Below are 22292 nucleotides of genomic sequence, written 5' to 3' on the forward strand. Positions count from 1 at the left end.
AATACGACAACTCCACATGAAAGGAAATAAAAAAATATTAAAAATTGCTTATGGTTTCATTTTTCTATCGTTTACACGTTTCGAGAAAATTTAAGATAAATGCAAAAACTCTCTTTGTCGAAGACTTTTGTAACACTGTACAGAATGTTGATTATAATCACTTTGTAACCGGTCTCTACTCTTATTTTAATAATCAAATGAGCAATTCGAGACCAACGGTTACATATAAGTTATATATCGAACTCAGTTCCTGGTTAGGCTTAACCTTATGGAATAACAACATAAATGGAGTGCATTTATTATTGACTTTTATTAATTGTGTAACCGGCTTCTATCCTTATTTACATATTATTAAAAACGGATTATCAAAGCCAACGGTTACAATTTATTTTTACTTAAGTCGGGGATCGTTTACGGTATCTGACCTATCGCAATCACAACAATGAAGAGCTTGAACCAGAAGCAAGGAGTTGTGAACAAAGAAGTTTTAATTAAATACACTTACAATATAATCAAGCCCATTTTCTTGTAGCCTTCCATATCGCACCGACATATCTTACAATAATAATTAATAAAAGTTTTTCCGAGGCTGGCTGGTCTCGTTAACAATAAAGGAATAATTCACACACTCTCTCTCTCTCTGCTGACTACTCTCCGCTGAACACGTGGTCCGGGAGTTTGAAAACAAAAGTTAAACTGCGTTGCGTGACGTCATATTCACTAAGTTTTTTAGCGACAGAACGGACGCCATCTGGCGGATGGCGCCAGTACCATTGCAACAAAAGAAATTAAATTTAAGAATAACTTACAATATAGTCTAACCAGTCTATCTCTAGCCCACTGTAGGCGGAGGTCATCGGGGTGGCAACTTTCACTGGACAATCCTGAACGCGTTTGAAAAAATGACGCTCGGCTCTCTCTTCCAGGTGGTACCAAACTACCAACCCTTTTTAAACTAGCCCCCATGCGGACATCTACCGCTTGTAGATGAACCTTGCATGGGGCGTGGCGGCCTTTATCGGAGGGCGCACGAACCGTTGCAACTTTTTAAAAAAAAGCTATAAATTTCAATTTCATCAGCACCAGAATTGGAACCCACAAGTGCGACCTATCACATTCTACGAATAGACTATAGCTCAATATTTCAATGCGTACTCTTCCACCACAGTGGAACTCTGTTTTTACTACATTTGGCTAAGCGTTAATACCCCCCTCCCTGAAGGGGATTAATGAATAATTTTTTTTATCAATGTAGACACCAAAAATAATATTATAATATTATAGTAATGTATATATTGGAGGTATGTGTTCATAACTTTAAACAAAAATAACAACTTTATTAAAAAAAAATTTTAATAATTCTTCTTAAAATAGCAACTAATGTGGCTTATTTCTTCCAGCGTAATACAATATATGTATAATATATAAGCAAGATATAAGTAAACGACTTAAAATGATTGAAATGTTCGTATTACTGGGAGTTACATAAACAAAATACAATAATAAAAATTGAACGTAAATAAAACAATTGAAAATATACATAAAACAATTCTAATCAAAACGTCAAACAATACATAAGTGTTTAAATACCAGAACCAGTACTAGTAAAGATTTGATTTTTCAAATTAGTTAGATAATTATCATAAGAACAAAGTAAGCCAGAATTCCCAACACCATTCATAATATAAAGGCTTTATACTGTAATTTCATTTCAAAATACCGCATTGTTTAAAACTATGAAATCAGAAATACATACAACCAAAATTATCACTGAACTTTTTCTTAAGTACTGGAGGAAAATTCTACATTCCCAAATCTTAGTAAGGACATATAATAACTCTTAACTGGAATACAAAGCTTTCTGATTACATTGACAGGGTTTGAGTGCTTGCTGTAGTAAACATAACCATATTACACAACTTGTGATTCACTTTGATATTTTTCACAAGGCTGATGTTTAAGAAGCGCTTTCTTCAGCTCCCATCACTACTCAAAGAAAATGCCCTTGATAATTTTGGTTCAAGTCTTTCTGGTAAAATGAACAGAATCCATTTGAATGTAAGGCTATTAATGCTATTTGGCAAAAGCTAAGTTTGCCTTTAACATGACATGTTTATTAAAACTTAAACGGTTTTCTTGTGACTTGGAATCTGCTAATATGTCCAAAATGCTCAATGTGTGTAGGCAGCTTGAACTGTACCAAATCATTTCAGATGATGAAGGCATTGGAACCTCTTGACCCTAATAATGCCAAATAATAAGTGAAGATGTTAATCAGAACAAAAGTGAATAAAGAATTATAGACAATTGTGATTTGCTTGTAGGACCACGTTAAAAGTGGAAGGATATTTTACATGAATTTTGAAAAACCCTCTAACTGATGACAGAATGGTTAGACCATTCCATGGTTTGATAGCAATCTGCGACAGTTTGTATATGAAAGACAGATTATCAACATTCTTACAACCAATGGGAGAGATAATGAATCCTCTGCAAGTATTCGGAAAAAAATCCCTTTTCAGGAATGTGGGGGTGGGGGGGGACACGTCACCAGCATGCGTTTTAAGGAACCAATGTGATAACAAGCTGAATTGATTATTTTTGTGTGTGAAGGAGGTTACTCTTCGAGTGCGAGGGGTATTGGGAGAACGCTTAAAATCATCTCAACATAGTTAAATATACATATGTAGGAATTAATTTGTTTTTCTTTTCTGTCCTGTTATCTACAAACTTTTTATATTTAACCGGGACCCCCTTGAAAATCAGCTTGCGGTAGGGGATATCCCTTAATAAAGACCATATTATTATTATAATTATTATGAAAATAAATGCATTCTTGCCTTTTCACAATTTTTTTTAAATTATACCTAGTACGAATTGGAATATAATTTATTTCTGCATTAGCTTACTGTACATGTAAATAGATAGAAGTTGAACTATATGGCATGTGATACATTAACAAGTTCGTCATTTATTGAATTACAAGGAAACTTTAGTGGTATAAGATATCAGTATAGGTTACCAATATCGCAATTTGGCCAATTAATCGGTTTGTGTCTAAATTACCGATACTGATACTTTCCGATATAATCAAAAACCAAAGCAGATGGCATCACTAACCTTGACTTTTGGCTTTGCTAATTTATTGGAAAATATCAGTACCAGTAAAAATCGTTTAGATATTGGTAAAAGTACGATATCTGCCAACACTAGCCTCCAAATTCATTTTAAAGAAATTTAGATATCTTGTTGAAATATACAAGGGTTTTCCAAAAATTAAAGACAGTTTTAGTTTTAAAAACAAGAAAACTTTATTCATACATGTCTACACTATTTTTCTACGTATTCCCTGGCAAGTTCAACGCACTTCTTGAGTCAGGGAACAAGCTCCTTGATCCTTTTGTCATAATAATCTCCCATCGCGGTCCGCAACCAGTTTGACACCTCTTCCTGGAGTTCTAAGCCGGTCGTGAAGCGTTTTGCGGCCAAATTTTGCTTAAGGTGTGTTAAAACTTATATTGGAATGTATTAACCCTTTAAAATTATGAAATATTATGTGTATAAAATATTAGAATTTAAGCACGATTGTACGTGAATAATATATAAAACGCAATCTGCATGAAAAATATCGCGCGCCGTGTAAACCGTTTACGTTTTGAAAAATTTCAAACAAAAAGTCAGTTAGATTTGTATTGTGAAGGAGAACAGGACGTATAAAGTTTTTAACCAGAAATAAACCTTAACAGTTGAATTTTAATCGCCATTGTCCACTCGTCGATTCTTTCCGCGATTTTATCCAGTCATTTATAGTCTCGCCCAAGCCGAAATCGAACCATTTAATTCTATGTGTTTCAGTCCCCTTGTGATCATCAAAAATAGCTCTCCCAATCTTCAAGGGTTATTCCCAGCTCTACAAGGTGAAGGAAGATATGAAAATCACTGGGCACCGGGTCAGGGCTATAAGCCGGATGGCTAGGAACATCCCACTTAAAAGATAGCAGGAGCGCGCGCGCGTGGTGGTTACACTTGCTGTATGGGGGTTGGCGGTGTCATGCAACAAACAAACACCCTTGACAAGAAGAACTCCTTTTGAATCCCAAAAACACTAGCCACGACTTTCTTGTCGGAGATTGCTTGACGAAATTTTCAGGCGCGAGGTGAACTGGGGTGGCGCCATGTCATTGATTGCCTTTTAGACTCAGCCATATTTCGTCACTCGTAATGATTGAGCTCAAAAAATCATCTCCTTCCCTTTCAAAATGGTCAAAAAATTTGAGCACTTTCAACATGATTTTCCTTGTGAACGTCTGTCAACATTTTCAGCACCCAACGAGGTCACAACATCTTCTACCCCAATTGGATCGTTGATTTGCTGACTTCTGGAATCGAAATTGCGAGGTCCCGGACTGTCAGACGGCATGAATTTTCTCCAACAATGCATCATCAATTGAAGACCTCCTTCCCCTTTGTAGATTATCTTGGATCAATTACAATGACTTAATGCACAAAACAGTTTATTTATTCATAGTCTAATATTTCAAATGTATTTACAGACTTAGTGTATTTTTATACTCAAAATATCAAAACTGAAACCAAAAGTTGTTTCATTTTCTTTTAGGAGACGACGCTATAGAGAATGAACACAGTACATAAGGAGTTATATTTCCAACATTCACCCCTTACTGGGTTCATCTCTTTATGCGCAAATTCACACATCAATATTTACTTTTAACTTTATACAAAACTCTGTAAGCTTTTAAATAATTTTTTTCAATAGTGTCTCACAAAATGATATCTTAGGTCATGTGTTTTGATCGATTATTATTGCAGTTTATTATTGGCATGTAATTTCTTTCAAAACTCAGTTTATAAACAAAGTCTCTTTCGCAGTTTCAGAAAGAGCTATGTACTCAGATTCCATAGAAGATAACGCAACTATACTCTGTTTAACACTTCTCCATATAATTGGATTTTCTCCAATGGTTAACACAAATCCAGTAACTGATTTTCTGTCATCTAAATCGGAAGCCCAAGTTGCATCTGAATAGTGTCCAATCCGATGTCATAAGTACGGTTGTAATTTAGTCCATAGCTTTTAGTATCGCAAATATATTTTTTAGTACTTTTTCAACATAACCGTAGTGTTTTGGACTTGGATTATTAGCAAATCTAGCTAATGCGGAAACCACATAAGATATTTCAGGTCGTGTACGATGAGCAATGTATTGTAAGCTTCAAATCATTTTTCTATACAGTGACGGTTCAGTATCATCGTCTATAATACAGGAATTTTTATTCTTTGACTCTTCTGGAACTGTAAACAGTTGTTTCAACATGTTGATATATTTTCTTTGGTGGATCTTTAAACCATTTTCATTAAAATCAAATTCAACTCCTAAAAAATACTTGATACCTCCTAAGTTGACAACTTGAAATTCATTCTGAACCAGAGCAGTCATTTTCTTCATGAGTAACTGATCTTTCGTTAATAGGATTATGTCATCCACATAAACTAAAATTAGGGCTGAAATTCCATAGCGGTATACACAATTACACCCTTGAAGCTTTACGAGACACATGTTCTGTAATCTCTTATCCAATTCAGTATGCCAGCTTCTTCCACTCTGTTTTAAGCCATATAATGCCTTTTTGAATTTCCAGACAAATTGTTCTTTTCCATTTACACAATAAGCCTTTGGTTGTGCAAGGTACACTTCCTCTTCTAAATTTCCATATAGATAAGCATATTTTATGTCCAGGGGTTTATGGCACCATCCCATATATACAACAAAAAGTAAAATGAATATCCATATAAGGGTGAAGTTTATCACAGGTGCATAGGTTTGGTCGTATCATGTGTATACTTTTGTGCAAATCCTTGAGCAACTAGTCTTGCCTTAAATCTTGTTATTTTACCTTCTTCATTTTGTTTGAGGTCATAAATCCACTTGCTACCAATTACTTTCTTTCCTTCGGGTTTCAGAACTATATCAAAAACATTTCTATTTTCAATTGTATGAATTTCTGAATCCATTGCATCTTTCCATAATGTTGATTGAGGACTTTCAACTGCTTCATGAAACGTCATAGGTATTTCCACACAATGAAAATCCATATGCTCTTCTTCCTTCGCTTCTTTGAAACCAAAAACTGAAGGCTCAAAGTTCAATCCTCTATCTTCAAAATGTTTCTTGACTTCTGTCTGTGATCTACATTTTGTTTCATCAGGTCCATAAAAATAAATGTCTTTTCGTACCTTGGATTCACCTTTCTGTCGCACTTTTATTTCCTTTCTAAAACCATCGGGTAAGTCGTTGTTTGTTGCGGATGGTTGAGCTATTACAGGTTCTTTCTGTGCTGGTTCAGGTATTTCGTTTCGAATCACCCTGTTTTCTTCTTGTAGATCCTCTTCTCCACTGTAGAAATCTGATTCATCATCTTCTTGACCATTTTTATCATTTTGTTCATCTTCATTGCAATGTTTAGTCCAAATATCACTATAAACAAATGCAGCAGTATCCTCATTCGAATAATCATTTATGGATGTAATGCCTCTCTTGTTTTCATCAAACCGGACATGCTTCGTTTCAATGACTGTCATTTTCGTAAGCAAACCAAATTCTATAACCAATTTTCTTCCCAGCGTATCCCACAAGAATTCCTGGTTTGGTTTGGCTCTTCTAGATAATTTTGATTCCCTATGGCCAGATATGTGTACAAAAGCCAAACATCTGTATTGCTTCAGATGTCCCACTGAAGGTTTTCTATTTCTCCATAACTCTTCAGGTACTTTGTCTCCAGTTTTTGAATGTGGTAGCCGATTCGCCAAGTAGGTACATGTATGTACAGCTTCTACCCACATCTTGTAACGTATTTTACTCTCCCTGAACTTATAATGACACCACGGGCGTATGGTGTCGCCAAAAACTTTCCTCGCTCCGGGAAGGAGGTTGTGTAACCGCCGTATTAGTCCTAAGCCTACATAACCACTGGTAGAGGGGCCTAGGCTCCCTTGCACCAGGTAACACTCTTACTTACCTAACGCGTTTGTTCTTTTTTCTTTCTTATTACTAAAAATACTAACGTCTAATTGAGCGTCCACAGACAACGGAGAGAGCCTTACTCCTGGCAAACCTGTACTTCAACTGTTCAAAGGCCTCGAAGCAGACAGCTTTTCGCTTAAGTTTTTTACAATCCGGTATAAGAGAGTGCGCCGGGTGGAAAAGAGGGGAGAGGTGGAAGTTCTCGAAGAGAGGGGTTAGATTAGCTTAGCTACTCAGTTAGAAAAGTTACGTTGGATCAGCCTCCAGGAATATGGCTCTGTCTGTACTGGTAAATATATGTTGTATTGCTAAATGATCTCTGCCTTATAAGGGGTAAATGGATATCCTCTTTAAAAACCAATAAAATATTGTTGAGACTGAATTCCCTTACGGGCCTGTATGTGTTTCTTTTCTATAATCTTACGTTTGTCTGGCCTAACGTTTCCCTTTAGGGAAAAAATCGGTTACAGATTTTGCAATACCCATCGTAGGGGTTAAAACCTCCGACCCGAGCGAGGTAAAGACAGAATTGAGATCGCGACTAAGAAGACGCGATGCGGTTTTGAGATGTGTGTGCGCGCCGTGACTTTGGCCCTCTCGGACAAGCTTCCGCGAGACGGACATGTTTTTGTAAATATACTTTCTTTGTGTTCGTGTAAATATATTTCTTGTTGTACATACTTTTGATTTGCTTCTTATGTTTATTCATTATTTTATTATAGTAACCATTTAACTCATTTTATTTATTTAATGTAACACTTAATTCTAATTTCAATTATTCTAATTAATTACCCCTAGACAACTTAACCATAATTTAAAATCACCATTACTTTACCATAATATTTTAAAAGTGTTACAATCTTTTGCGGCAATGAAGATTCTTCCAATAATGTTAGAGTTCCACCAATCAGAGTTCTATTAAAACGTTCTGCAACACCATTCATTTCAGGAGTATAAGTGTTTGTGCGTTCAATTCCAATGCTTTCTTGTTTCAAGTTTGTTTCAAAATAATTTGCACTATATTCAAGACCGTTGTCTGTTCTCAATCTTTTGATTTTTCTTTCCAGTTGTTTCCCTTACCAAAAAATAAGTTGGCTAAAAACCACTTAGGACAACTTGTTTTTCAACTTGGTTTTCAGTTTGTATTTGGGACAAATGCCTAATTAAAATAACTTAAATCCTCTTTATTAATCAACTTATTTTAAACTAAACCAGGATCAACATTTACACTTAACTACTTAAAAGCAACTTAAATCCTACTAGGGAAACATCTAAAAACCAACTTAAAAATATTATGTAATTTCCTGACTACTAAAAACCAACTAATTATAAACTTAGCAAAAGCAGTATTTTCCTACCAACTGAATAACAACTTATTACCCCTTTAATAGTAACTTGAAATATGCTGACAGCTTGAGCCTACTTAATACCAACTCAATATCAACTAATAATGTGTATACAAGCTAAATACAAACTGATATCCAACTAATTTTTTGGTAAGGGTTCTCTGCCCATGGCTTGATAAAGTTTAAATTTCTTGAATGCTTCACTTTTTGAAAACATTGTATAGACCACTGCCTTTCTGCTAAAATCGTCAATAAATGAGATATAGTATCTTGCTCCTCCCAGAGACTTTACAGGACAAGGACCCCATACATCCGGGTATAGAGCTTATTTCTTGACATGGTTGTTTTGTAGACTTTGATAAACGGCCGGGTGAACAAATATCTAAAAATCCTTTCAAATTTGGGATTCCCTTTACCACATTCAATCTTGAGAGGTCTATCATTCTTTTATTATTTGGGTGACCCAATCTATTATACCACAGCATCTTTTCAGACGAAGTACTTAAAAATGCTTCAGACTCATTACTGGGGTTTATTATCACCAGCCTGATCAATCTTCCTTACTGCTAAAAGGTTTCTACTATAATTAGGTACATACATTACATCTCTGAGAAAATGTTTTCCTACTTTATCTCCTCTTCTTACAGTTAGAAGTATATCGCCTCTACCAATAGCTTTTGCTAGGCCCAAAGCTATATCGATAGGGGTTTCAATCTCTCGATAGTTGTACAACCATTCTTTCCTATTCGTAAAATGATGCGTAGCTCCACTATCTAGGGTGGAAGTTTCTTTATCAACAGCTGCGGTCATTGACGTTACAGCAGCAAAATATGATTTATCAGTATTTGGTTTTCCTCTGATTATTTTTCCATCTGCTTTGAGCGTTTGGATTTCCCCGTTGGCTAGAAGTAGTACTATTCCCGTAACTGTTGTAGACGTTAGCCTTACAATCTTTAATGAAATGTCCTGGTTTTCCACATTTAAAACAATTTCTACTTGATCTGTTTGCTTGAGAATATCCTCTTTTTCTTCTTCATGAGGAACTGTTGAACTAAAACCAGTAGTGTTTTCAGACATATTTCCTTCTGTATCAATTAGTTTTCTTTCGTTTTCTGCGACTAGCATTGCCTTAACTTTAAAGGGGTAAAGTTCGTATCATCCAACACATAAGCAGTACTAACAACATTCTCATACTCTTTTGGTAAATGACTAATCATTTAGTATGCTAATTCGTCATCCGGCACCACTTTTCCAGCTAGTTTAAGCTGTTCGTAAGCATGCTTTAATCGTGCTAAATATACAAACATATATTCTGGTGGAGTGAACCTTATTCCTTGAAATGCTTATCGTAATTCTCCAATCCGTACTCTTGATTTTGGCTCATATATATCTTGAAGTGCCTTCCATGCTACTGACGCATCTAGGATTTTCTGATGGTGAGTGTCAACTCCCATTGCTATCTTATTATTATTATTATAATTAGTGAAAGGGGTGAAGGGCTAAGGACATGCCCGTTCGCGCACTTCGACCAGAGGTCCATTGTGCAACCCCGAACCTTAAGACTTAAAAAGCCTGATATCCGACACAAAACGGAGAATCCTCTTGGCTGGCATATTATAGAAATCAGAAGTTTCTAGCTGATGCATACCAAGATGCTCGAATCTTTGGGCCGCGTAGTAATCGCACTTACAAAGCACATGAGAGGCGGTTTCCTCCTCAGCCTGACATGCCCTAAAGAATGGATCATCATTGATTCCAATCAGGTAAAGAGGTCTGTTAAGGAGACAGTGACCTGTTAGTAGGCCAACGACCAACCTGATATTAGATTTGGAAGGCGAGAGCAGCTCTCTGCCTAGAGGGGCCCCGAGTTAAACTCTTTAGCCTGCCTTTGGCCATCCATCTCAAGCCAAAGCTTGAGTTGACGGTCAGTCATGGATTTAGAGATAAGGCCGCGAACTATGCTAGAGGGGATAGGAACGGCCCATTGCTATCTTGCTTAGGGCTCTCTGCTTTCGAGTATTATACCTTTCTATTTGTGTAGCTGTTGTTCCTACTATTGTGGGTAAAACATCTGTTCCATTTGTTATTCCCCACAAACCTTCATAGAGTAGTGCATTCTTCATGTAAAACTTCCAGTCCATATAATTATCTTCATTTAGTTTCTCAAATGTAAAAGAGGCAATGGAGCTACTATCTCCAGAGTTCCTTGCCATTTTGCTTGTTCCTTTGTTCTGTATATATTTCTATATCTAGTGTATCTTCTAGAACTTTCTGTAGTCATTAGGCCTTGTAAACCACGCTCTGCTACCATTTGTAGATTATCAATGCACAAAACAGTTTATTTATTCATAGTCTAATATTTCAAATGTAGTTACAGACTTATGTAAATATTTTGAGTATAAAAATACACTAACACTAAGTTAGTTTTAACAAAAGACACACAAAAACGTAATCAAAACTGAAACCACAAGTTGTTTATTTTCTTTTAGCAGACGACGCGATAGAGAATGAACACAGTACATAAGAAGTTATTTCTAACACCCTTCCTCGTCATGCACATTGGTTCTAAGGCTTGAGAACTCAGCACACCTCTTCCTCAAATGAGTGTCAGATGACGATTAATTTCTACTGGGCAAACCTTCTCCGCATTAAGAAAGTGAATAACAGTACGCACTTCACATTTAGCAAGAGACGGCAGCGGAGCGTCCATCTCTAACAGCAGCCACAGCCAGACTGTATAAACTACCGCACCAAATGACCACCCGTTCTGGAGGGGGAAGTAAAGGCTACAATCTAGTTAAATATTTTGTCCGTTCTGCCACAAATGACAAATGGTCTTTAATTCTTGGACAACCCTCGTACTTTTAAATAATTTGATTCTTTTTTTTACATTTTAATCAAATGTTCTTAAAAATGGATAATTATGCACAAACAAAGTAGAAAAAACTCACCAAAACAGTGGAGTAACAGCTTTTTAAGCCAGCTGCTGAATGTTGGAAAGATTTCCATAGCAAATCAACTAAAGCTGTATTCTACATTAAAAAGAAATAAAGTAATAGTGAATTAAACTTCCAACACTGACTAGGTTTATAGAACAATATCTTCCTACCCCTTCTTAGTTTTAAGTGAACGGTTGAGTTTTCAATATACTTTAGGTTGCAATTGCACTTATAATTGTTAGTTTCAAAACTACTCCATATTGATATCCACATTTATTATTGGTTGAAATTGAACTCACGACCTCCATTTTTGTACAACATTTTAACAATAAAAATTTTAATTTTTCTGTTTTCTAATAAACAGCATGCATGAAATGGCTACCGATAGGATTAATATTTTTCATGGAGTGCTAATTAACAGATGGTAAAAAATGGTAAATTATAAATAATCATGAATTATTTACATATTAAGTTTAAAACGATACATTTATCCATGATTCAGTGTAGCATTAAAACACTGGTTTTGTAATATAGGTAATGTTGAAAAACATTAAACCAAGTTTTTCTGTGTTTATGATTTTTTTAAATTAATTGTAATGTTCATTCAATTTAGGATCAATAAATTCCCAAAACTAAGATTAGCTTAAGAGTTTAATAATATTTGTTAATAACTATATACATTAGGAACAATAATTAGTTAAAAAAATATTAAGAGTATTTAAGCGAACCAGACAACAATTCAACCAAACTAAACCTTAAACACATGGAGCTTTTAGAAATCTTAAGTCTCCTAATAATGGAGGATTCCAAGTATTAAGGAGGGGAACTTATAGGGTTTATTCTCCAAGGAATAAAACTCCTATATTTAGTTATTTCCACTGATTACATATTAATTAATATTTCCAACATTAATAAAATATTTTTAACTATTTACTATTACTTAACCATTAATTACAAGTGGTATGCGCATTTTTTTAGAAAGTACTTTTCAAACACTGATGTAGTTTAAAAAATATTTCTAAAATATGCCCCTAGTTACTCCTGATAAAACTATTGTTATTGAGTAATGTTAGCAGTGGTGTAGCTGATGGTCCGCAGGGCCCGTGGTGCCTCGAGCTTCGGGGGGGGGGCTCGAGCTTCGGAGGGGGGCCCGTTAACCATAAAAAAAATTAAAAAAGGGGGGCCTCTTAGAGATTTTGGCGGGGGGGGGGCCTCTGAGTTCTCAGCTACGCCACTGAATGTCAACCAGAATTGAAAAGAAAATACGGTAGCTCAATTGTACCTCTTTTCCAGGCACTTTGATATCTTTTTTGCTTTGAAGTGTGTCAATCATTTCGTTGCTGAGGTATCCATCTTTTAAAAGTTGATAAGAAGCTTCGGAAGAAGCCATGTTAAATGCTCCACAAATGATAAGAGGATGTAAAGGATTTTCCATGAAACTTAATGCCTCTCTAGCCAGACAAGACATCTAAAAATAATTACAAGAAAATTCTAAGTACTCTAATAAAAAAAAGTGCACACAAATGAATATATTTTTCTTTATGCATGAGCTCACCCCTTTTATTATTTTATTCCAAGGGAGATTTTGCTATATTGCTCACGGGGGGGTGTGACAAAGTCTCTTAGGGGGGAAAACCAATTAACTTTCCAGCAACTGATCAAAACTGAGGGGCATTACTAGCGAAACACTAGCAATCTTCAAACTATAAAAATATTAGGAGGATATCCTCCCACACTATGGCTCTGATTGTCTTCATAAAACAAAAACGTTCAGGCATTCTTTATTTTAAAAGTACAATAGAGATCATATGGGGTGATATTTTAGTCAGGGTTCGGGTTACGGGTCGGGTTGATGTATACTAAAAACTATTTTTTAAAAGAGCAAGTAAATTATATTTTAAGGAAACTAGACAAATTAAATATTCTTAACTTCAAACGTTTTATTAAATGAAACTTAATTGTACAATAGAGAAGGAGGCATATAAGCAAGACTCATTTAAAATTTAGGGGATAACCTCTAAATTTAAAATGAGTCTTGAGCATATGTCGCCGCCAACAGGGATACGCAGACAAATGGCAGTAATTACTTAAAATAACTGATAGGAAACCAGACTTTTTTGGAAAACCCAAATCAAAATTTGACCGGGGATCACCAACTTTCAGGTCAGGGTCCCCGTACGATACCTACAGTACAATATTTTTTTACTGCTCATTGAAAAATGCAACAGCTAATTGTAGAGCTTACCTGTAAAGCGTGGGAGCTTAAATCAGACTGAGGGATGTTGACATTTGCTAAAACAAAGTTCTGAACTTGGTTGTCCGGAAGTGAAAGCTGAAAGTTAGCTAAAAAAACTGTTCCACATACAGGTAATTGCTGCAACACCACTTTATGTACATCAGGGAGTGAATTTTCAAGCTCCTAAAATGAAACAAATCAGGCATTACAAAATCTAATGTAGAATAATAGAAGAATGGTACTTGATCTTGATTAATAAGGGCCAGTTCATACTGTGTCAAAATTCTTCTATCAAAATTAGGCTTAAACAAAATTTTTCACCAAGGTCTAACTTTTTGAAAGCTTAAATTGAATAATCTAGTGTTAGTTAACAGTTTTTCAATTCAATATCAATCAATGGTTGAAGTGAAAAGAGACTTAAAACGGTTTTAAAATTCACAATTTATTTATTTAAAAATCCAATGTTTCGGAGGAACTCTTCCTCCTTCTTCAGGGATTTTCACAAGTCTGACAGTATAATGGTAAAATTTTGGGACGAAAAAGCATTTATGCGCTTTATACATATAGTGGCTACTGTTCTTTAGCTGCGAGCGTTTTTTCCTGAAGGCGAGTCGACCGTCGAAGGGTTATATGAGCAACGGGCTCGATATCTTCGTTCACACGCGAGGCTACTATTGTTGGAATGGGGGATTCTGCGAGAGGAGGAATTGGTTTGTTGTGTGGGAGAGGGTGAGGACCATAAAAACATTTAAAAAGTGGAGAAAACGTGGATAAGTTAAAGGGACCATCGTCACGGTTTAAACATTGCGCAGATTTATTTTTTTAAATTTCTATAGATTCGCGTACATTAAAATGAGTTTTATGTAATTTAGGTTGAGCTAGTATGTCTATTAAGACCCACCTAGCATTATGGCCAAAAACACGAAGGTGTTCGCTAAGGGGAGAATTGTTGTACAGGTTGTTTATATTTTTGTGTTCTTTAAGCCTTTGATGAAATGGGCGACGGCATTGCCCAATGTAATAATCACCACATTCACAGGAGATTTTATAAATGATGGCCTTATCGAGGAGGGCAGTTGGTTCTTTATTATTACATAATAAAGCTGACAATTTGGGTGCTGGGAGATAAATAGGATCGAGACCTACTGATTTAAGATTTTTGGCTATTTTTTGAGAGAAGCCAGGATAAAAGGGGATACATGCTGGGACGAAAGATTTTTTACGTTCTGAAACTACAGGAGTTAGAGTTGTTTGAAAACTAACGGTATTAGATAATTTTTTTGATATTTTTATTATTATGTGATCTATCTGGGATTCCGAAAAGGAATGATTTAAAGCTGTTGATTTAACTAATTTTAATTCGGAGGTGGGTCTCAATAGACATACTAGCTCAACCTAAATTACATAAAACTCATTTTAATGTACGCGAATCTATCAAAATTTAAAAAAATAAATCTGCGCAATGTTTAAACCCGATGGTCCCTTTAACTTATCCACGTTTTCTCCACTTTTTTAATGTTTTTATGGTCCTCACCCTCTCCCACACAACAAACCAATTCCTCCTCTCGCAGAATCCCCCATTCCAACAATAGTAGCCTCGCGCACGAACGAAGATATCGAGCCCGTTGCTCATTTAACCTTTCGACAGTCGACTCGCCTTCGGGAAAAAACGCTCGCGGCTGAAGAACAGTAGCCACTATATGCATTAAGCGCATAAATGTTTTTTCGTCCCAAAATTTTACCATTATACTGTCAGACTTGTAAAAATCCCTGAAGGAGGAAGAGTTCCTCCGAAACGTTGGATTTTTAAATAAATAAATTGTGAATTTTAAAACAGTTTTAAGTCTCTTTTCATTTAGTTTTTCACAATGTGCTTCTCTTCACTTCAATGGTTTAAGTGATAAGCACAAAATAAATAATAAGACAAAAAAATTTCTAAATCCACAATATTTACTTTGGCATTTTATTGATGTGGATTTAATATAAATTCTGGGTCAATTTTGTTGAGTAAATTGTATTAATGAAAAGCCTTATTGGGTTTTAAGTGCTCAAAATCAAAATCTGGTTGAAAAATAGTAGATTTACTTATGAACACGATTTTAAATACAAACCTTGCTTAAAGCTTGTTTCAATGACACCACACAATGTGTTTTCAGCTTAATGATTGTACTCTTAAAGAAGAGAGAGAATCCAACTGTACAGTCTTCAGGTAACACAAATAGTCCTTTATAACCAAGGCCATCCATTGTAGCTTCTAAGTAGCCTCTATGGAACATTCCATTGACTCCTTGCATACATATAAGTTCGCTTTTCAAAAGTTTAATAGAGGCCACAAAGTTTTCTAATGGTTTTGGGGCTTCACCACCTAAATTGTAAGAAACAACACCAACTGTTCTATTGCAATAATTCACCCACAATTCCTCACTAATGTTTTGATTAATAACATATTTTCTACCATGAAATATATGATTAAATTCGAATGATGAATGGATTTCACTGAGCCCACTAACATAGATTTCTCTCATCTTTGCGCCATCTGTTACAATTTGGTTGGACGGAAAATCTTTTCTTTCTACCCCAATGGCAGATTTTAAGTTTTTATTTTCACCTGGTTTTCCTTCACTCATGTTATTAAATTTTGGGTCTTTAACTTCTAAACCTTTATTTGCCATTTCAGGTGCTTTGTCCAATGTTAGCGTGACTTTATCAGGATTCAATATGACGTCTTTCTTTTCACAAGTTGTTTTCTCTGATGCTACTTCTACTTGATGAGTGTCCTTGTCGAGGACAACAGTTTCTTTTGTACCATGTGCTAATCTTGTATCCATCTTCTCAGGTGATATTTTGGCGCCCCTAGTTTCGACAATTGGCTTAACATAACTCTTCTCTGGTGCTGATCCTGGATCCTTCTTTTCAGATGTCAGTACCGCTTCCCTTTTCTCAGGGGTCAATATTGCATCCTTCTTCTCAGGTGAAGGTATCGAATCCCTTTTCTCGGGAGTAGATCTTGCTGCATCTCTCTTTTCAGTAGAATAAATATCTCTTTTGTCATGAGATGAATGAGAGTCCCTCTTATTAGAAGGCGAATATTTGTCTCTTTTATCATGAGGTGAATAAGATTCTCTTCTACCGTGAGAATCTTTCTTATCATGGGGGGAAGAAGAGTCTCTCTTACCATGAGATGAATAAGAGTCTCGCTTATCGTGTGAAGAATAAGAGTCACGCTTACCACAAGATGAATAAGAGTCACGCTTATCTCGAGATGAATAAGAGTCACGCTTATCTCGAGATGAATAAGAGTCACGCTTATCTCGAGATGAATAAGAGTCACACTTATCTCGAGATGAATAAGAGTCACGCTTATCGTGACAGTGTCTCTTATCATAGGACTCTCTCTTATCGTGAGTTTCTCTATTTTCGTGACTCTCTTTCTTATCATGAGAGTACTCGTCTCTCTTATTTTGTGAAGAATTTGAATCTTTTGAATCATTGGAGGAAAATGAGTCTCTATTACTGGAATTTGACTCTGGCTTATGGAGAGAGGAGCCTCTCTTATTATCTGGTGCCAAACTTGTCTCTTTATCCTCGATTAACAATGTAGAATTTTTATCTTTTGTCAGATTTTCCCCCTTTTGAATCTGTGACAGTTCACCATCTTTTTCTACAACAGTCAAGGTATCTTTGTCATCTTTTTTGTCCACAGCCAATATTTTGTATTTCTGATCAATTGACAATGTATTATCTTTATCCACCATCAAAGCATTATCCTTTTCATCAATATTCAACGTATTCTCTTTCTTATCATGAGGTACACATTTTATAGGAGTAGTCAAAACATCATTTGGCAACACATCAGAAGAAACAAGAACTTTCTCACTACTCCTAGCTAAATCTTTCTTTTCTGTGCCCAATTGTTCAATGTAAACGGAGATCTTATCTTTATCTTTAGACAAAGGACCAGTAGCAATATTTTCTTGGGGTATTCCAATAAAAGAATCAGAAGCATCTTTGCTATTAATGCTTTCATTGTTATTATTTTCCAAAGACCTCTTCAATGTGTCACTTCCTAGAATATCTCTATTGATAATTTCACCCACACACTGTGATGGTTTGATAAGATTGCTATTATTAGGTTTTGATTCTTTTTTGTCATTTCCAGTAGCAGTACAAACATTTTTTTCTGATACACGTACTTCATCGTTTAAGGCATTGCTGTTAGTGTGATTTTTCGAATTTCCATCTACTTCTATATCAGATAGTTTTTCTTCAATGGCACTATCTTCTTTTTGAGGTTTGTCAACTACCATAGGTTCTTCAGATTTAACAGCAGATATTTCAGCTAATGATTTTTCTGAACTGTCTGCTTTATTTTCAGGTGATTTTGATACAGTTTCATCTAAGACTTTCAACCTCTTGGAACTTACATTATTAGTACTTTCTTTAGCTTTTCGTTTTCTGGTACTTTTATCATCTGCAGGAACACTATCAGTTTCATTTTCGGTTAACTGCAACGCTTTGCGTCTCCCTCGTTGAGCTCTTTGAGTGTTCTGACTAAGTCCAGAATCAACAGACTTTATCTCATCATTTCGTTTAGCTGCTCGTGAAGCTCGAGTGGATTTTGGTAATTCCACTATATTAGTTTCATTATCAACAAATACCTTAACTTTTTCTATCTTTTTTCGGGGTTGGTCAGAGTGAGAATCATTATCAACCAGTTTTTCATCATCACTCTCTTCATCTGTTGCAGGTTCTGTGTATCTTGCCTTTTTACGGCTTGTGGTTCGGGAAGAGCGCTTAGGAGTTCCAGCACTTTCTGATGATTTGGTGGTATCATCATCCTCAATTTCTTCATCTGTGACAGTCTTAGAGTAACGTCCACGTCTATTGGGGACTCTTGGTTTTGGTGTATCTACTTGATCCTTTTTCCCTTTACTTCTTCTGCCTCGTTTTGCACTCCCCTTAGTTGATCTTGGACTTCTTGAATTAACTGGTTTCACACGTGAGCTAATAGGAGATGAAAAGGCTTGGGATTTCTTCTTTCCGTTAGTGGAGTCTCCAGAATCAGATTCAACATCTTCTTCCACATTGTATTCCTCTTCTGGTACCACTTCTGTTTTTGCAGCCTCCTCATCTCCATCACTCTCAACATAATTAACTTCCCTCACTGCTCGTCTAGTGTGAGCTCTGGAGCGAGGACCTTCTACACTAGCATCTCTGGACCTAGCATTAGAGTCTGAAGATACAGAAGATCGTCGACCACGACTGGAATGAAAATCTGCAACCGAAGCAGCTGTTTGAGCTGCAGTTGAACTCCTTCGAGACCTCCCAGTATCTACAGTAGAAACTGGAGTTAAGGCCACTGAAGATAAATTTGATTTTCTTTTGGATTGGCGTGATGATTTCCTTCCCCCAGAAGTATCCTGAAAAATATGAATAACTACAGCAACTGGAACAATTTCATAAACAAATGGTCATGCTACATACTGACGGAGTGTCATTTTCATTTTCTACTTGTACAGATTTTGGTGTTCTTCGAGGCATTTTACACAAACAGACTAAGAATTTCTTCAATCTGTAACACATTATTTTCAAAATTATAAAAGTTATCTATGGAGTAAGATATAAATAATGTATAAAAACAATTTGTACATTTTGAAAGTGTTGTAAACCTCAAAAAAATTCCATTTTACTAAAAAAGATTTTCTGCAAAGCCAATTTTTATTGTACAAAAAAGGTCATTTTTTATGAAAAGAATTTGTTTCACAATAACTACTATGTTTAAACGTTAAAAAATAATAATATATGGGGAATTCTAAATAAAAATATTAGAATTTGTAGAGGTCAAAGGTCATAAGATTTTTTTAAGATAATGGTTTAAGACCAAGTTCATGTAAAGTGCTTTAAAATATGCTTGTTCCAATTAAAATCTGATCAATTTAAAATATATAAATTTTGCAATTTTTAAGAATCAAGGCCAATTTAACAATTTTTCACCTATAAATATACTGAGAAGTGGTAAAAAACATTGAAGCTTTCTTGAATTTATGCATGCAGGTAGAGGTCAAATTTTGAATTTTTTGCATCTTTATAAAAAAAGTAACAACTATAAGAACTTTTAAATTTTCCACCTTCTTTATTGGGGCAGATAGTCATTAGGTGAGACAATAATACCCTTGCGGCCCAAAGCAAAATTTGCTTGTAGTCCCATTTGATTTGGCCCAAATCTGCACCTGAGAAGTCTGCTTCTGCCCTATCTTTAAGATGTATCCGAAAACCCATTGGATTACCACATATTCCTCAATACTACAATGCAGTGGCGGACTGGGTCTAATATTTTGGGCTGCCAGAAGACAAAGGGCCCCAGCTTTAACAACTATAACACTATCATGTTTGAGGGGCCCACTTCATGAATGGTCCATGGGGACCACCTGCCATCAGGCAGGTTCACTCTATGGCCAGTCTGCCACTGCTACAATGAATCAACCAATAGACAAGGTGAACATAATTGATACCCATTTTGACTACTCTTTTATGTCTGGTTAGAATAGTGTTGTAGCAACATGCAAAAAGTATCTAGCTATCAATTTCAGGTGGGAGGGGGGGCAATGGCCAGCAAAATCTGAAAGGATGGGGATTTACCAAGAAAAATAACGGAGTTATTGATAATTGATTGAGGGAAAGATCTAAACTTTATTTCCCCACGTCGTAGGTATAAAATTTATTTGTTTGGGATATTAGAGCAGACTTTTATTCCATTATTGTAGATAAATGAGATCAAAAATATAAGTTCAGAATATATCAATATAACACAAAATCTTTTTTATCCCGTTTAGAAAAGTTTGGGACTTTCTGGGCTTAGAGCAAAAACAAATTTAATTCGAGACAGGGTAAAAGTGTTAGGGTTGTGATAATGTTCTGAAATTAAACTCTTCGCTTATTGTGATGAAAATAATTACTCTACACCACGGAACTATTCATCAAGGTCAGAGTATTCAGACTACACTTTTTACTCCTGAAAAAGTGTAGGATAATAAACTGATAAAATCATTTGCTCATCCAGAATTTATCTACTAAAATGGTAATAGGAAAACATTTTTAATGGGAGACAGAGAATGTGCATGACATTGTGAGGATGACCACCAATCCCTCAACAGGTGGTTGTTATACTTCCACCATGGGTTTCCAATCCCTATCCCCAAGTATCACCCCATTAGCATGGTTCTAACACATATTTCACCCCTGATTAATCAGTTGTTTGAGTGGACTAAATAATGTCCCGCACATTTTTGTTCCGACTTGAACTCTTAGCCACCATAGAATCAGAGTATAACGACATCGGTATGATTTTACTATGAGTGTCGCCCCCCCCCCCTAGATGGCGTTTTTGTTTCTCAATTTCCTGTAAAATGAAAATTCAGGGTACAAACGGGTACTTGACGAGAGTACCAATATTTTAGAGTTGATTTTGTTAATATTTATATTATTAGTACCTCAATAATTTGGCTTTTGGCGTTTTGAGCACGTGATGCACGTGCAATTGTTTGATCATTTGCTAGATTTTAGGCCAAAGTAGACGAATTTTGGGAGATATCGTTGGAACAAGCCGCAGAACGATAAAGCACCATAGTCGAAATCGATTTTGTAGGTCAAAAACCTATGAAACCTACGATATATCCCAATATTCGTCTACTTTGGTCTAAAATCTAAAAAATGCTATAAAAAACACATGAAAAATCCGTCTAATTTTAAACACTCTATAATATAATAAAAAAACTCATTAGTTTTGTCTACATATAATAATTGTATCTTCGTGTACCCTATGGAATATCAAAATGTATTAATATGACCAAATTGCGCCCTCTACTGGTGTTAACACTCATAGTAAAATCTTACCACGACATCAAAGGATTATTCTTCTTACACTAGTCTGAAATCCCAGAACAAGATAAAAGTATGCACCTACTGTAGATTATCTACTTTAAGATAAGACCAGTTTTTGCGAATGGTAAGAAAACATACCCCCATCCACACTGATTGCATGTCACATTCAATTAGCCAACGAAGGTATAAATATTTGGTGTTTGTGAAACATATACATATCTAATGGTTATTATTGTACCAACTTTTACTATGTCAGTAGTTAAAGAAAATGGTGCCTTTAATATTTTATACAAATAGTATTTTACTAGTTTGTTTTTTGTAAAATGCAAAACTGATTTGAAACCTAAGTATTCTCTCATTTCCCTCTTTAATTCAAATACTTCGGTTTCAAAATTGGCCACCAGGTGTAAAAAAAAGCACCGCCTTTAAAAGTTAAGGATCGATAAATTCGATATTTAGAAATAAAAATAAAAAATTGAGGCAACGAAAATTCACCGAAAAACCTGGAGCAGATCACCACAAACTGAAAAACCTACTATTCAAGACTAAAGACTTAAGTTCAGTACCAACATATAGTCTAGTAACCCGGAACGAAGGCTACGCCAAGGCTTAAAATATAATATGAATAAGTTAGGAAAAATAACGACTTGATACATACGTTTAAAAAATTAACCCGCGCAATTCTACCAACATGACACTTCACATACACGTATATTTATTCTTAAAAAAATTATAATTAAACACCAAAATTTCGCACTTCTACATAAGTTCCAGTCTCATCTTACGGGTAATTTTTAAAGGAAAATGATAAGTCTCCTCTGCTAAAAAAGAGTACAGCTTGGTAAAC

The 22292-nt window shown here is 35.5% G+C and overlaps 1 protein-coding gene across 2 annotated transcripts; it reads right to left on the bottom strand.

Annotated features, from left to right (window-relative positions):
• Positions 1-1676: 1676 nt before the first annotated feature.
• Positions 1677-22292, bottom strand: LOC149933309 (uncharacterized). Of its 2 annotated transcripts, none has more exons than XM_090155398.1 (7): positions 22203-22292; positions 19049-19136; positions 15676-18984; positions 13574-13747; positions 12611-12796; positions 11341-11421; positions 1677-2241 (listed from the first exon to the last, which is right to left on the bottom strand). In XM_090155398.1, exons 2-7 carry the CDS (start codon positions 19103-19105, stop codon positions 2074-2076), a joined length of 3975 nt encoding a protein of 1324 aa, XP_090011524.1. In that variant the 5' UTR covers positions 19106-19136; positions 22203-22292; the 3' UTR covers positions 1677-2073. The 2 variants fall into 2 exon arrangements, with proteins under 2 accessions (XP_090011524.1, XP_090011525.1); XM_090155399.1 differs by lacking the exon at positions 22203-22292 and adding an exon at positions 22104-22188.

Source organism: Leiobunum rupestre, chromosome 8 (assembly GCF_980474605.1).
Source record: "Leiobunum rupestre chromosome 8, qqLeiRupe1.1.hap1, whole genome shotgun sequence".
Classification (NCBI taxonomy): Eukaryota; Metazoa; Arthropoda; class Arachnida; order Opiliones; family Sclerosomatidae; genus Leiobunum; species Leiobunum rupestre.

Excerpts from the sequence above, each read along its gene's own strand:
- LOC149933309 (XM_090155398.1), bottom strand. The coding sequence starts at position 19,105 with ATGCCTCGAAGAACACCAAAATCTGTACAAGTAGAAAATGAAAATGAC. Across the intron at positions 13,748-15,675 it reads TGAAACAAGCTTTAAGCAAG|GAGCTTGAAAATTCACTCCC; the intron begins GTTTGTATTTAA and ends GTTTCATTTTAG. Across the intron at positions 11,422-12,610 it reads TCAAAGTGCCTGGAAAAGAG|AATACAGCTTTAGTTGATTT; the intron begins GTACAATTGAGC and ends TTTTTAATGTAG.